Genomic DNA, 16,180 nt, shown 5'->3' with positions numbered 1-16,180 from the left:
CAGCTTCAAGAGGCAGTCTCCTGGATTGGATTTCAATAACAGGTGTGCCTTGTCCTTCTTAATGCATTTGAGCCGATCAGTTGTGTTGTGACAAGGTAGGGGTGGTATACAGGAGATAGCCCTATTTGGTAAAAGACCAAGTCCATTAAATGGCAAGAAAAGCTCAAATAAGCAAAGAGAAATGGCAGTCCATTATTTTAAGACATGAAGGTCAGTCAATCCGGTCAGTCAAGTGCATTCAAGTGCATTCACAAAAACCATCACGCGCTATGATGAAACTGGCTCTCATGAGGACCGCCACAAGAAAGGAAGACCCAGAGTTACCTCTGCTGCAGAGGATAAGTTCATTAGACTTAGCTGCACTTCAGATTGCAGCTCAAATTAATGCTTCACAGAATTCAAGTAACAGACACATTTCAACATCAACTGTTCAGAGGAGACTGCGTGAATCAGACCGCCATGGTCGAATTGCTGCAAAGAAACCACTAATAAAAGGACACTAATAAGAAGAGACTTGCTTGGGCCAAGAAACACGAGCAATGGACATTAGACCGGTGGAAATGTGTCCTTTTGGTCTGATGAGTCCAAATTTGAGATTTTTGGTTCCAACCGCTGTGTCTTTGTGAGAACAGATGATCTCTGCATGTGTGGTTCCCACCGTGAAGCATGGAGGAGGAGGTGTGTTGGTGTTGGGTTAGTTTGCTGGTGACACTGTCAGGGATTTATATAGGATTCAAGTCACACTTAACCAGCATGGTTTCCACAGCATTCTGCAATGATACGCTGTCGCATCTGGTTTGCACTTAGTCTCTCTGTCATTTGTTTTTCAATAGCACAATGACCCAACACACCTCCAGGCTGTGTAAGAGCTATTTGACCAAGAAGGAGTGTGATGGAGTGCTGCATTAGATGACCTGGCCTCCACGATCACCCGACCTCAACCCTATTGAGATGGTTTGGGATGAGTTGGACTGCAGAGTGAAGGAAAAGCAGCAATCAAGTGCTCAGCAATCAAGACTGTTGGAAAAGCATTCCAAGTTAAGCTGGTTGAGAGAATGCCAAGCGTGTGCAAGCGTGCACACTTTTTTGGGGTTACTACATGATTCCATATATGTTATTTCATGGTTTGTCTTCACTAATATTCTACAATGTCGAAAATAGTACAAATAAAGAGAAAACCCTTGAATGAGTATGTGGACAAACTTTTGACGTATACGCTATATATCCTAATGCAAACGTAATTGCTTTAAAAGTATGAAGTCATGTATTTGTGTGTTGTTTTTGAAAATCTTTCAGCTTTGTTCAGATCTCAGAAAACTTGGTATTTGCAATCTCGAACCCAAACGCGCGTCGCCCTCTGCGTGTGTGGGGTCTGATAACATTTTCTCGGTGTTTTAAGCCAACTTTCACGTACGTGTGATCAATTCATGGGCAAGATGCGTAGGTCCCAGAGCATCCACACCCACTTAACTACCGAGTCACGACGTTTATGAAGGGGAGTGGTTGTTGTTTACTGACGTATAGGGAAACTCTTCATGAACACATCTGCATATTCTACAACTTTAAATGCCTCTCCAGTTTGTAGGCTAATAGTGAGATGACAGCTAATGCTGAGGGGGATAGTGGCATCTGATATGGGTAGCCGCTAGAGAGTCTGAAACTGCGATGACTATGGAGGTTCCGACTCGGATTGTGAGAAATCAACCTACTTCAGACCCGAGCGTTGCGCTTGATGTACCCATGCTGAAGAACAGGGACTATCAGCATAAGTGAGTTATTTAATGTAGCATAATATGCATTATGCCTTTCATTAGTGCCTAAAGAAAGTATTCAGACCTCTTGACTTTTTCCACATTTGTTACGTTACAGCCTTATTCTAAAATGGATTACATAAAACTATTTCCTCAGCAATCTACACACAATACCCCGTAATGACAACGCGAAAACAGGTTTTTATAAATGTTTACAAATTCAATAAAAATAAACATACCTTATTTACATAAGAATTCAGACCCTTTGCTATGAGACTCGAAATTGAGCTCAGGTGCATCCTGTTTCCATTGATCATCCTTGATGTTTCTACAACTTGATTGAAGTCCACCTGTGGTAAATTCAATTGATTGGACATGATTTGGAAGGGCACACACCTGTCTATATAAGGTCCCACAGTGCATGTCAGAGCAAAAACCAAGCCATGAGGTCGAAGGAATTGTCCGTAGAGCTCAGAGACAGGGTTGTGTCAAGGCACAGATCTGGGGAAGGGTACCGAAACATTTCTGCAGCATTGAAGGTGCTAAAGAACACAGTGGCCTCCATCATTATTAAATGGAAGAAGTTTGGAACCAGCAAGACTCTTCCTAGAGCTGGCCGCCCGGCCAATCTGAGCAATCGGGGGGGGGGGGGGGGGGGGAAGGGCCTTGGTCAGGGAGGTGTCCATGAAGCCGATGGTCACTCTGACAGAGGTCTAGAGTTCCTCTGTGTAGATGGGAGAACCTTCCAGTAGGACGACCATCTCTGTAGCACTCCACCAATTAGGCCTTTTATGGTAGAGTGGCCAGACGGAAGCCACTCCTCAGTAAAAGGCAGTTGACAGTGCGCTGGGAGTTTGCCAAAAGGCAACTAAAGACTTTGACTGTGAGAAACAAGATTTTCTGGTCTGATGAAATCAAGATTGAACTCTTTGTCCTGAAATGCCAAGTGTCACATCTGGAGGAAACCTGGAACCATCCCTATGGTGAATCATGGTGGTGGCAGCATCATGCTGTGGGGATGTAAGGACAGGGACAGGATGACTTATCAGGATTGAGGGAAAGATGAATGGATCAAAGTACAGAGATCCTTGATGAAAACTGCTCCAGAGCGCTCAGGACCTCAGACTGGGGCGAAGGTTCACCTTCCAACAGGACAACGACCCTAAGCACACCGCCAAGACAACGCAGGAGTGGCTTTGGGACAAGTCTCTGAATGTCCATGAGTGGCCCAGCCAGAGCCCGGACTTGAACCTGATCTAACATCTCTGGAGAGACCTGAATATAGCTGTGCACCAACCCTCCCCATCCAACCTGACAGAGCTTGAGAGGATCTGCAGAGCGGAATGGGAGAAACTCCCCAAATACAGGTGTGCCAAGCTTGTAGCGTCATACACAAGAAGACTCGAGGCTGTAATCGCTGCCAATAAAGTACTGACTAAAGGGTCTGAATACTTATGTAAATGTGATGTTTCAGTTATTTTGTATACATTTGCAAAAAAATCTAACAAACAGTTTTTGCTTTGTTGTTATGGGTTTTTGTGTGTAGTTTGAGGGGGGATGACTATTTAATCCATTTTAGAGTAAGGCTGTAACCTAACAAAATGTGGAGGAGGTTAAGGGGTCTGAATACTTTCCGAAGACACTGTAAGGTACACCCATATATAATAATTTTCCAATGACTTGAAGAAAAATGATTGTAAATTTGGCTTAACTGGAGAAAACATACTTACAATATTTTACATGAGCATTTTAAACTTGAGCACATTTTTGAAAATGTAGCCTACACTCAGTGGCTGATTTACCATTCGGAAGAAGAGGTAATTGCCTCAGGCATTAAGTCATCAAGGGTCTTTGTGAGCTGAGGAGGTTCCACTAGAGGTTCTGACAATGCACACAGAGATCTGGTAGACATACTCTTACATTACCTGCTCTCATTGGAAAACGAGTGGAGATTTGGAATGGTAGTTCAGGGAGGCCTTCTCTTTCAGACCTAGAATATAAGAATCACACATTTATGTTCTTCCTCCACATTATGGGACAGCTGTTTGTCTGTGACCTAAAGGAGAAGAGCATCTCAGGTCTTAAAGTTTTCTAACCTTTATACAAATTCTCAGTTAATAAAGGTGTCAATCACACTTGGTCTAACACACTTGGTCTAACACACTTGGTCTAACACACTTGGTCTAACACACTTGGTCTAACACACTTGGAGACAATTCGATATCCTCTTACACCTGTGTTAGGTCGACTATTTCACCAATTACCGCCAGTGTCCACCATTCATAGGGTGCTTCAACCAGATATACTCTGTCAGTAACCTTGTTCATACATCCCAGGCACTCACTGTCTCCGAGTGATTGTTTGCTCACATGAGGCTTCTTTAGCAACACACTTCCTGAACAGGAGCTGTCAGGTGAATTATTAACAGCAACCCTGTATGATTGAGCTGGCTGCTATTGGCTGGAGAGGGAAAGACAGATGAGGTGAGGTGTAGGCCATTCAGACAGGAGGGAAATGGGTCTCTCTCCCAGGATGTCACTGACAGAGGCTCCATATCACCTGGTGACACAGGAAACCCTTCTGTGGTTACCTTGTCAATCTGTCATGAATGACTGAACAGGATTAATCTCTCTTTAGCTAATTAAATGCTATGTTCGGGGGACAATAAATAATGGTAGGGCTAAACGGCACTGGAGTTTTCTGAATACAGCAATCTATTTATCTCCTTTATTTAACACAATTTTTGTTTAACACATGGATTTTGTTATTACGTAGGCTATCCATTACTGAAATATAAACCTGTTCATGAAGAGGGGAGTTCTGTGTGGTAGATACTAGAGAACTGAAGTGAAGTGTGAACTGTGCGACCACAGTTTCTGCTACGGCACCACTGACTGCAGAGTTTGATCAAATGCAGAGTGGGCTCATTGAGTTGAATCATGATACATTTATCATGGTACGTGACTAATGGTATAAAGTCTCAGAAATCTTTGCCAATACCATACATTTAAAAAAAGCCATAACCTTCCTCTAGATTAACATGGCTGTCGGATACTCTTAGTGTGTCTAGCCCATGTTGGCAGGTTCCACAACATATCCTACAGCACTATTGATATAGTGTTGTTGGATATGGAGCCCACTACGGCACTACCAACTGATTTGACTGATTGTGTAGCTTAAGATATTCTTTAATGGTTGGTCCCCAAGAGTTTAGTTGGTGAGGCATATCCCAATTTGACCAGCCCCATTAAGCTCAAGTGGAATGATTTCCATGGTTTGGAGAAATATCAGACTAAATGGCTTTTAAAAATGAAATGACAACCAATTTGATGCTGAAGCAAGTTGAGTCAAAATGAGTTCTACTATTGAAGGTTGTAGCTGTCTTAGCCAACAGGTCAGATTTAGAGCTACATTCAACCCACACCATTCAGTCTTTATAAATTACCCTTTTTACAGCTGATTGAGTATCCTGAAAAGCTTCTGCATACCCCATATCAGCTTCTCAACTGACCCATGTTTATGTCCTAGATAATCTCTCCAGAAACACCAACTGTCAGTCCTGTTTTCCTTTGATTACAGGGTGTTCGTCAATAGAAGTGTAACATTGGAGAACATCAAATGCTATGGCTTTGACATGGACTACACGCTGGCAGGTAGATTCATTTAGTAGCCCAGTACACCTACTCCAACAAAGAGATGTGCTTGTACTGGTAAAGGGCAACAACAAAAAGGCTGAAAATATGGAAATCTAGTAGCTGTGTTTCACAGATTTAAGTATATGAGCATACAAATATTGTAACATTTCCACTGATGAATGTACTGACAGTTTATGTGTGTGTGTAGCGTATAAGTCTCCTGACTATGAGGATCTAGGCTTTGAGCTGCTCAGAGACAGGCTGGTGTCTATAGGCTATCCCCATGAGCTACTGCGTTACAACTACGACCCCACCTTCCCCACTCGGTAAGTTCTCTCATTCTGTTGATCTCACACACATTTACATACTGTTTATGTTTACATATGTTTAGTTTGGTAGTAAATAACGTGACCCGGTACTCACAAAGACATTGGGTAGATGCAAACGATGGTTAGTTAGGATGGGACTCTTTATGGGAGTCTACTTATGAAATTACCCCTAACCATTCTTTTTAAAAACCATTTGTGGCTCTGTGGAGTCTATTTTCTGTGTCCTTGGCCCAGGGTGACACTGCTGGAGAAACATCTGACATTTTACAATTTAATCAGTACAAACAGACCTCCTGCAGAGAGTTTCCCCAAAGGCCTGGTAACAGTATAACAAGATCGGTCAAAATAGAGAAATAAAAAGTTACCTACTGATTATATCAAGAACAACCACACATCTAAAATATATAATATTGCCCTTTCCAATCCATTCCTCTCTCTGCATAACTTTATTCATCCCAATCACTCCTCCCTCCTTTCTAGTGGCCTAGTGTTTGACACAATGTATGGGAACTTGCTGAAGGTGGACTCGAATGGAAACATTCTGCTGTGCAGTCATGGCTTCACATTTCTAAAAAGGTGAGTGCTTCCATCACAGAAAATACAATTTTGTGTGTGTGGTGATGACTTGTTCGGAGTATACTGTTTGTCATTTTGTAAAAGGTTGTCCTTGTGTCAACTGTCACTGAGAACATATCTGCCCAATTGCTTTACAAAGTAATCTAAGTGGGGAACATTTAACATTTTAGTCATTGAGCACAGAGGTTCCCAAACTTTTTTTTCACTCAGGCCCACCTCCCAGCATTGGGGAACAGAGGATGTTGGAGACGGAAGAGAGCTTGATCCTGACCTTGGTCAGATCTAGCTGTGAGCATGTGTCTCAGTAGGCCTACATACTGCTGTTATATTCAGCCTTCAACATAAAACAGCCCCCATTGTCCTGATTCCTTCATGGAGGACTGACAAATGACTGCAAAATGCCCCCCAATAACTTGTGTTTCACAAACAACATGATACACTACAAGGTGTGCAGGAATGTTAAAAGGTTTTTCTAAACATTTAATTGGATGCAGAATAGCAGCACTGTTTTGGAATCCTTCACTCTTCCAGTGGCTTACAATGGTGATGTAGCCAGCTCACTAATATTAAAAAGTATATTTATATCCAGCACCTGGTTCCATGGGATTTGCAAATGAATGTCTATGCTTGTGTTTAGGTGTGTGTTATTGCATGATTGTGTTCCTTTTGAGTTTGTGCTGTATGTAGGACTGTGCGTCTTGTTTTTTTTATTGTGAGACTTGATTATACTTCAGTTAGACATGTATTCAGAGGGAACTTGGGCCTGCCCATCCTCCATTCATAAATCAGGCTCTAGATGCCTTTGGGATCCCCTACCAGCAGCTAAGCTATCGAGAGGCTCCGGTTGCATTTCAATTCCACTCTATATCCACTGCATCTCTGCCTCATACTCTTACAGTGAGGCAGACAGTCGTGATGCTTCAATGGCGAATGCCTGTGGATGTTTCTATCTCCAGCTCTTGATCGAACTTCAACACACCTACAAAAGCTGCAATTGACAGAATCTAAACATGTAAATGCTGGTATTTTCAAATTATGTCTTAACATAGTCATGAGACTCAAAGAGAGGTCTTGTCATTGATGGTGCTGGTGAGTTAAGTGCACTCTGGACGTTATCTGTTGGCTCAGTGGGTTCTCCCAGAATGACTCATCATCTGGAAACGCCCCAACAGCAACTGTTTGTTGTTATTCGGGAGGTTGTTAGACCGGGTGTGTACACAGTATGCATGTTTTTGTTAGAGGTCGACCGATTATGATTTTTCAACGCCGATACCGATTAATTTGCCGAATTTTTTACATTTTTGTATTTCTTTTTTTATATATATAAATAAAAAATAAAAATATATATGTATATTATTTTTTTTAAATGTATTTATTTATATATATATATATATTTTATTTTTATTTTTATGTATTTATTTATATTTTAAAAAAATATATTTGTAATAATGACAATTACAACAATACTGAATGAACACTTATTTTAACTTAATATAATACCTCAATAAAAATCTATTTAGTCTCAAATAAATAATGAAACATGTTCAATTTGTTTTAAATAATGCAAAAACAAAGTGTTGGAGAAGAAAGTAAAAGTGTAATTATGTGCCATGTAAAAAAGCTAACGTTTAAGTTCCTTGCTCAGAACATGAGAACATATGAAAGCTGGTGGTTCCTTTTAACATGACTTCAATATTCCAAGGTAAGAGGTTTTAGGTTGTAATTATAGGACCATTTCTCTCTATACCATTTGTATTTCATATACCTTTGACTATTGGATGTTCTTATAGGCACTTTAGTATTGCCAGTGTGACAGTATAACGCACAAAAGTGCTGTTTGAAGGAATGCTTATGAGCCTGCTGGTGCCTACCATCGCTCAGTCAGACTGCTCTATCAAATATCAAATCATAGACTTAATTATAACATAATAACACACAGAAATACGAGCCTTTGGTCATTAATATGGTCGAATCCAGAAACGATCATTTAGAAAACAAAACGTTTATTATTTCAGTGAAATACAGAACTGTAAGGCATTTTATCTAACGGTTGGCATCCCTAAGTCTAAATAGTGCTGTTACATTGTACAACCTTCAATGTTATGTCATAATTACATAAAATTCTGGCAAATTAGTTCGCAATGAGCCAGGCGGCCCAATCTGTTGCATATACCCTGACTCTGCGTGCAATGAACGCAAGAGAAGTGACACAATTTCACCTGGTTAATATTGCCTGCTAACCTGGATTTCTTTTAGCTAAATATGCAGGTTTAAAAATCTATACTTCTGTGTATTGATTTTAAGAAAGGCATTGGTGTTTATGGTTAGGTACAGTCGTGCAACGATTGTGCTTTTTTCGCTAATGCGCTTTTGTTAAATCATCCCCCTGCATTGCATTGATTATATGCGACGCAGGACACCCTAGATAAACTCATCATCAACCATGTGTAGTTAACTAGTGATTATGATTGATTGTTTTTTTTATAAGATAAGTTTTATTCTAGCTAGCAACTTACCTTGGCTTCTACTGCATTCGCTTAGCAGGCAGTCTCCTCGTGGAGTGCATGAGAGGCAGGTGGTTAGAGCGTTGGACTAGTAACTGTAAGGTTGCAAGATTGAATCCCCGAGCTGACAAGGTAAAAATCTGTCGTTCTGCCCCTGAACAGGCAGTTAACCCACTGTTCCTAGGCAGTCATTGGAAATAAGAATGTGTTCTTAACTGACTTGCCTAGTTAAATAAAGGTGTAAAGGTGTTTTTTTTAAAAACGATTTTCCGATTGTTATGAAAACTTGAAATCGGACCTAATTAATCTGTCAACCTCTAGTTGTCGTCATGATACAGGTCTTTGTATGCGTCTGTGGTTACTTCGCAGGACCACCCATATGTAAAATGTATGCATGCATGACTAAGTCGATTTGGAGAAAAGCGCCTGCTGAATGGTATATATTATTACTCTTAATTTGCTAGTTGTATGCATACTTTCCTTCTCTACAGGGACAAGATCCATGACTACTACCCCAACAACTTCATTCAGAGAGGCAACACTGACCGCTTCTATATCCTCAACACACTCTTCAACCTTTCAGGTAGCTACAACAGTATTACTTTGTGTAGTTCGCTACAGTCATACTGCAAATAAAGTAATGGAGTTACTTTGTAATGCCCTCCTGCTCCTCCCACAGAGACGTATCTGTATGGCTGCCTTGTGGAACTCTTCACCAGATGTAGCAGATATGTAAAGTGAGTGGAGCTTTTTCTCCTCCCTCTTCTCATCGACCCTTTCTTTTTCCTTACAGTTGTGAGAATAGTAAAATCATTCAAAATGAACAATGTGACTGTCGTTTCTCTGCTTTTTTGTTTATCCAAGCTGCCAGAAAGGCTTCAAATATGGTGACTTGTTCATGTCATTCAGAAGTATGTTCCAGGATGTTCGAGATGCAATGGACTATGTTCATGATACGGTCAGCATTATACTGTACATGCCGTGCCATCCCGACACATACACACATTATGACACATTACTGTCTATGTCTTTGTGTAAAGACTGACTCCTTTTTGTCATATAGGGCATTCTGAAGGAAAGCACTCTGAAGAATTTGGATAAATATGTCGTCAGAGATGTGAGTGAAAATAACTTTGAAACTCCCTCAATTGATTTCTATTCCATATTGGATGACCTTTATGGATACGGGATATTGTCAAAGTGCTTTGGACATAATTTCTCTATCCAGAGGAAATTTCCCTCTCCTTTACTTCTCTTTACAGCCAAACTTGCCTGTTCTCCTGACTCGCATTAAGGAGGTGGCCAAAGTGTTCCTGGCGACCAACAGTGACTACAACTACACAGAGGTCAGATGTTAATGTTGCATGGTTTCATGGCACATGATGTCCATGTTATTCTATAAAGGATGTCCATTGTATTCAATACATGTCCATTCTATTCTATGAATGATGTCCATTCTATTCAACACACAATGTCCATTCTATTCTATGCATGATGTCCATTCTATTCAATACACAATGTCCATTCTATTCTATGCATGATGTCCATTGTATTCAATACATGTCCATTCTATTCAACACACAATGTCCATTCTATTCTATACATGATGTCCATTCTATTCAACACACAATGTCCATTCTATTCTATGCATGATGTCCATTCTATTCAATACACAATGTCCATTCTATTCTATGCATGATGTCCATTCTATTCAACACAATTTCCATTCTATTCTATGCATGATGTCCATTCTATTCTATGCATGATGTCCATTCTATTATATGCACAATGTCCATTCTATTCAATACATGTCCATTCTATTGTATTATTTTTCATACGAAGGATGTGTCTTTGTTCTTTTCCTTAGGCTATCATGAAATACTTGCTCGAAACTCCACCAGGTGCCAAGGTTAGTCTAGGTGTCTCCAGTTTCAAATTAAGGAAAAAGGTTTTGGGGAACAAATTAATGAACAGTAATGAACGTTTCAATATTTTTTTCTTATAAGAACCCAAAGAAACAGTGGCGTGCATTCTTTGACCTTGTCGTCGTGGATACCAGGAAGCCACTGTTCTTTGCAGAGGGAACTGTGCTGAGACAGGTGGACACAGTAAGGCCCTTTGACTCAGTATCACATGGTGTGTATAGAAAACATCCTTTAACACACCGCACAATTAGATAAATGTTCTAATCTATCCAACATAGAACACAGGGAAGCTCCGCATCGGAACATACACTGGAGACCTCCAGCATGGAACAGTCTACTCTGGAGGTAAGCTGTTCCATTTTCCAATTGTTAAAAAAAGGTCATATATTCTAGGAAGAGGGATGGAGAGTAAATGGGAAGATAGGAGAAAGGGATTAAGATGGGAGAGGAATAGTCACTTTCACCCATCTTGGTTTCAGTGGGTGTCACATCTTGTCAACTTTCCATCCTCTTATCTGTCCATTTCCCCCTCCAACTGTCTCTCCTCCCTGCAGGCTCCTCAGACATTGTATGTGACCTGCTGGATGTGAAGGGGAAGGACATCCTTTATGTGGGGGACCACATCTTTGGGGACATCCTGAAGTCCAAGAAGAGGCAAGGTTGGAAGACCTTCCTGGTGGTGCCTGAACTGGCCAAGGAGTTGCAGGTGTGGACAGAGAAGAGTCGTAAGTACAAACATGGTCAACCTCCTCTTCATGACCTCAGTGACGCTAACACTGACGTATCATATACCATACACAGACATTACATGGCCACTTTGCAGACATTTTGTTAGGTCATGTAATCTTGAAGTTGAGGCCACCGTTTTGACGAGTGTTTCTCTTTTTTCTCAAGATCTCTTTGAAGAGCTGAAGCGTCTTGATGTCTTTTTAGCTGAGTTGTACAAGTGAGTGGGCATTTCCTCTGTTCTATGAGTGACACTTGTCTAGTATTGCATTTGTTAGTCTGACTGGCCTTTCCCCTCAGGCACCTGGACAGTAGCTGTCGAGAGTGCCCAGACATCAGTGCCATTCAGACCAGGATCAAGGTAAACCATGCCCACTGACACAAAATCCCTCTCTGAGAAATGCTCTAACACATCCACACACCATCCACCAAGGTTGTTTTTATGTGCTTCCCAGGCATATTTATCTGAAATGTTATCATAATTACACCTGAGTGATATTTGCTTTTGTCTGGCTGTGTTTTTCAATGTGTCTAACTGCATTTTGTGACTATGCCTCTGTCTTGTGTCTTACAGGTGGTGACCTATAGGATGGATCTTTCCTATGGCCAGATGGGCAGCCTGCTGCGGAGTGGCTCAAGACAGACTCTGTTTGCCAGCCAGCTCATGCGTTACGCTGACCTGTACTCTTCCACCTGCATTAACCTGCTCCACTATCCCTTCAGTTACCTGTTCAGAGCCCAATCTGTCCTGGTGAGTTTCAGTTCGGATATGCATGTGATAATTAACAGGGACATGCATCTACTCTTTCATCAAATACCTTGCTGAAATTACCATGAAAAAAACATAGATTTCCCCCCCTGATGCTGTCCAGATGCCCCATGAGTCCTCTGTGGATCATCACCCCCTTAACTTCCCCTCACCCGAGTTCTCCGCTCTGGATCATGTCCAGAAGATATCTGAAGCCAAGGTTTGACACTCATACCTTCACTTGCAGCTATGTTATTTACAAATGTTGCGTTTTCTGTTGAAATAAACAGACTAGATTTAATCCATGAAAAAGTACATCTTTGTTGTCTCTATCTTCATTGTCCATATTGATTTTAAAATATAGCCTTTCTTTTCTTAGAGGGCGAGTGAAGAAGATAACACAGTGGAACTGAAAGACACATAAGGATGTATTTACCAGAACAATTATTCTGTTTTTCCGACTGTTCCTCCATATCTCAAAAAAGGTGGCTGTGTGTTTTTTTTTTTTGACTGGCAATTAATTCTCTGCTTTTTAATAGACAACAATATAATCACAAATGTATAGCGCCACCTGCTGGAAGACAGTTTCATAACTCGTTTTTTGACAGTATGTAAAGGGGGGAACACGTGGATATGTCTCTGATTATAGGTTACTGTATAAGTTCATATTTGTTATTATTAATCTGTTTTTATGTGTGCTTGTCTATTTAACTACAGTACTTTTACACGTCCTATTTGCAATACTGATTTTGTTCCATGTGCAAATGTATATTAACTTCAATGAGCATGGAAACTGAAACATTTAAATGGTCACTGAGCATATCAAGTGTTTGTGGCGAATTATTATGCAGGTTGGCTTATGTAGCCTACGTTTAATAAGTATGTAACTAGCCCTGGGGTGCGTGACCATGGATAGGTTCATGTTATCATTTTCATAAACCCACCTATCTGACAAAAAAACTAAAATAATTATGCTCTCTTGTTGGCTACTCTTCATACCCTACTTTGTATTAGAAGCCTACACTAGCCTATGGGGGTTATGCAATTAGGTGATCATCCTAAAGTTTAATAAATAAAAGAATGAGTCCAAAACATTTATCCGTTCTATAACGGTGAAACAAAATTACAGCGTAATTTCAACAATAATTTGAATGTAACAAACAAGGCTCTTGAGGCGTACTGACGCCCTCTGCCCATTGGATGGCAGCAAATCGCCGTTCTCTGCAAAACACTTGCAATCCACTGTATGCAAACCTATGGGCGGGACGTCATTTTTATTATTCAGACTTGCCACTGGGAGCCCACTGGTTGAATCAAAGTTATTTCCACCTAATTTCAATGAAATTACGTTGAACCACCGTGGAATAGACGTTGAATTAACGTCTGTGCTCAGTGGGCTGTAAGCGCACTATAGGCTCAATGTGTTTCTTCCACATTCAAAGTCAATTACATGGATTAAAAAGCCTTTACCCTCTAAAGTACTGGTCCATTGAAATGTGAAGTGAATAATACAATTGAATAAATCAAATAACAATAATATTGAATGTTCAAATAGGCATACCGTTTCATATTGAGGTGCAAGCGTGTGCTGCTGGCCCAATGTACGTTTTTTTTTTACTTGCCTCTCGCAAATCGTAAAAAATCCGACATCCGATTACTGCATTTCCTGTCACAATCATTTTCTTACGGATTTGCTTTTGGTAACACAGATTCATAGGCAGCAATTTAAGCCCGTTACCTATACGTGTTTATTGGCCTGTGACATTTGTATTGCCTAGTAATGATTCTTTACGTTTTCAGCAGATTTATTTTAGCCAACCTTCAAATGATTAAACGCATTTAGCCCTAGTTATAGGGTATTAAATACATGGCACACATGTAGTAACCGAGGCCTAACTGGTATTTACTGGTTGAAAACAAATGGCATACTCTTCTGATAGCCTTTTAACAGCAAAAAGGTGGCCCCAAAGATGGGTGGTGTTCGGGAACACGGGCGCATAACGTGTGTCCTCGATGTCTCCTCATTATTCCCGGGTTCTTTCTATAGAATAACCAATCACTAGTTAGCCTTGAGTATAGTGACTATGGCTACACAATATTTAATTGCATATACATTCCTTTTCAAGAGAAAAAAACTATCAATGTGGCCTTTACAAGTAGACCTTAAAATTAATTATGAATGATTACTTAACTTTACATGAAGAACAATTTCAATGATTCGTCAAATTATTCAGATTCAATGTAATAACTCCCCATATCCTAAATAATGACTTAAAGGAAAGGAAGTCGGAGATCTAAAGAAAGTGCTAGAACCTATGACAACAGTTCATATTAATCTAATGATTAAATTGTTGCAGTTTTATTTTTTTAATCAAATAAACATAGGCAATCCCATGCTAACAGAGCAGACCAACACAAAACTTTGATTCTTTTTTTAAATTTACTACACACAACACATGCACTCACTCAAAAGCATCACTTTTAACATTCTGAGACTTATCAACAACTTGTTTTTTAATGAATCATTTGGAGTACATTGTGTCTCACACAGCCTTGTGAGTGAGTCCTCTGTATGACTAGCTAATGAACTAATTAATTTATCCTCTGCAGTTAAAGGGGTATAGTAGGGGTTGCCTGCCCCACACAAGTGGTGCTCCCAAGCACTAACCTGTTGGATTCAGTGCAGGACGCTCAGTGTTCTACCCAGTCAGGTATGACTGCAGACGCACCACCATCCTGCATTCCAGGATTTCCCAGAAAGCATTGCAAGCAAGCCTCAACAGGTCACATTCTTCACTCTGGGGGAATTTCGCACAGTCAAGTGGCTGAGATAGATCTGCTCCACCTTACTAATACTGTCTGACTTCAATTCAATGTGAAATCAAATCAATGATCAACTAATATCTTGTCCCTCCCTCAAGCTAACAGTCACTTTTCCATTGACAAAGCCTGGGAAAGTAGCTGCAGAAACATCAAATAGGCTCAGTGACAGAAAAGGCATAAACCAAAGGTATTAATGAGGTTTTCTTTTTTAAATAGAAAGAGAAATAACAGTGGGCAGACATTACACTGATCAAGGTGCTTACTCTTGACATATCCTCCAACACTAAAACTTTCTCTGTACCATTAAGAAATGGTTGACTCTTCCACTGAAAGTGAATTGCATTTGGCAGTTGACTGTTAGCTTAAACATACATTTGATTTAGTTATGAGCAAAAAAATACTTGAGTGTATGATTTTGAAGCATAACAATTTGCTGATGACACTCACAACCAATTTTCCTAGCAGTCTGATCCTTTTGAAGGTCTCTCAGATGAGCCCCCCCCCCCCCCCCACACAGGAGCGCTCCCTGAGCCCCCATCCCAGCTCACCCCATCCCCCACCACCAGCATACACTGAACAGGACCTGCCTCCCTGCATTCCTCCAGAACACTCCCTTCCCCCACCGACCTGCCTGCCACCACAAAGGATGCTCAAACACACACACACATATCAATTCTCCCCTATTTTCTCATTTACTTTGGGGGAACTTACATGTGGGTACACAACAACATACTTTTACTAAGTTACTGTGTACTACTTTCGAAACCAGCTTTAAGATACAAAAAGTAAAGCCATCAAGAGATATTTTTAAAAGGTGAGATATTTTAGAAAACAAAGAATTTAAATACGAAGTAAATACACCAAATGTATTTTGTCTTGCCTTTAACTACATTGAAATATTATCAGTCAGTATTTTGTAAGTCATTTATTTCCTAATGTATACAGCTATGCTGTACGTGTTTCATTTGCCACTATAACTATGTGGAAAATATATTTTTGTCCACACACTTAAATTAGGATACTTGAGTGAGGTAAATAAAACGTTTTACTGTGCTATACAGGCTACTTTTAGTTGATGCTGTTCTCAGTAAAGCACACTGTGGCCACATGTCTATAGTTCACAAGAGGTGACTACTATTGATTTATGAATGACTTCTAATACT

At 40.3% G+C, this 16,180-nt stretch overlaps 1 protein-coding gene across 1 annotated transcript; it reads left to right on the top strand.

Annotated features, from left to right (window-relative positions):
- Nucleotides 1-1,113: 1,113 nt before the first annotated feature.
- Nucleotides 1,114-13,175, top strand: LOC109873717 (cytosolic purine 5'-nucleotidase-like). The gene is made up of 18 exons (XM_020465401.2): nt 1,114-1,769; nt 5,331-5,404; nt 5,595-5,712; nt 6,196-6,291; nt 9,287-9,378; nt 9,475-9,532; nt 9,660-9,753; nt 9,859-9,912; nt 10,058-10,141; nt 10,663-10,704; nt 10,802-10,903; nt 10,999-11,065; nt 11,275-11,445; nt 11,615-11,666; nt 11,747-11,807; nt 12,021-12,197; nt 12,319-12,414; nt 12,574-13,175. The coding sequence occupies exons 1-18, from the start codon at nt 1,666-1,668 to the stop codon at nt 12,616-12,618; spliced, it is 1,587 nt and encodes a 528-aa protein (XP_020320990.1). The 5' UTR covers nt 1,114-1,665; the 3' UTR covers nt 12,619-13,175.
- Nucleotides 13,176-16,180: the final 3,005 nt, after the last annotated feature.

Source organism: Oncorhynchus kisutch, linkage group LG29, assembly GCF_002021735.2.
Source record: "Oncorhynchus kisutch isolate 150728-3 linkage group LG29, Okis_V2, whole genome shotgun sequence".
In the NCBI taxonomy this organism is placed as follows: Eukaryota; Metazoa; Chordata; class Actinopteri; order Salmoniformes; family Salmonidae; genus Oncorhynchus; species Oncorhynchus kisutch.
This window is presented reverse-complemented; position numbering and strand designations above follow the sequence as displayed.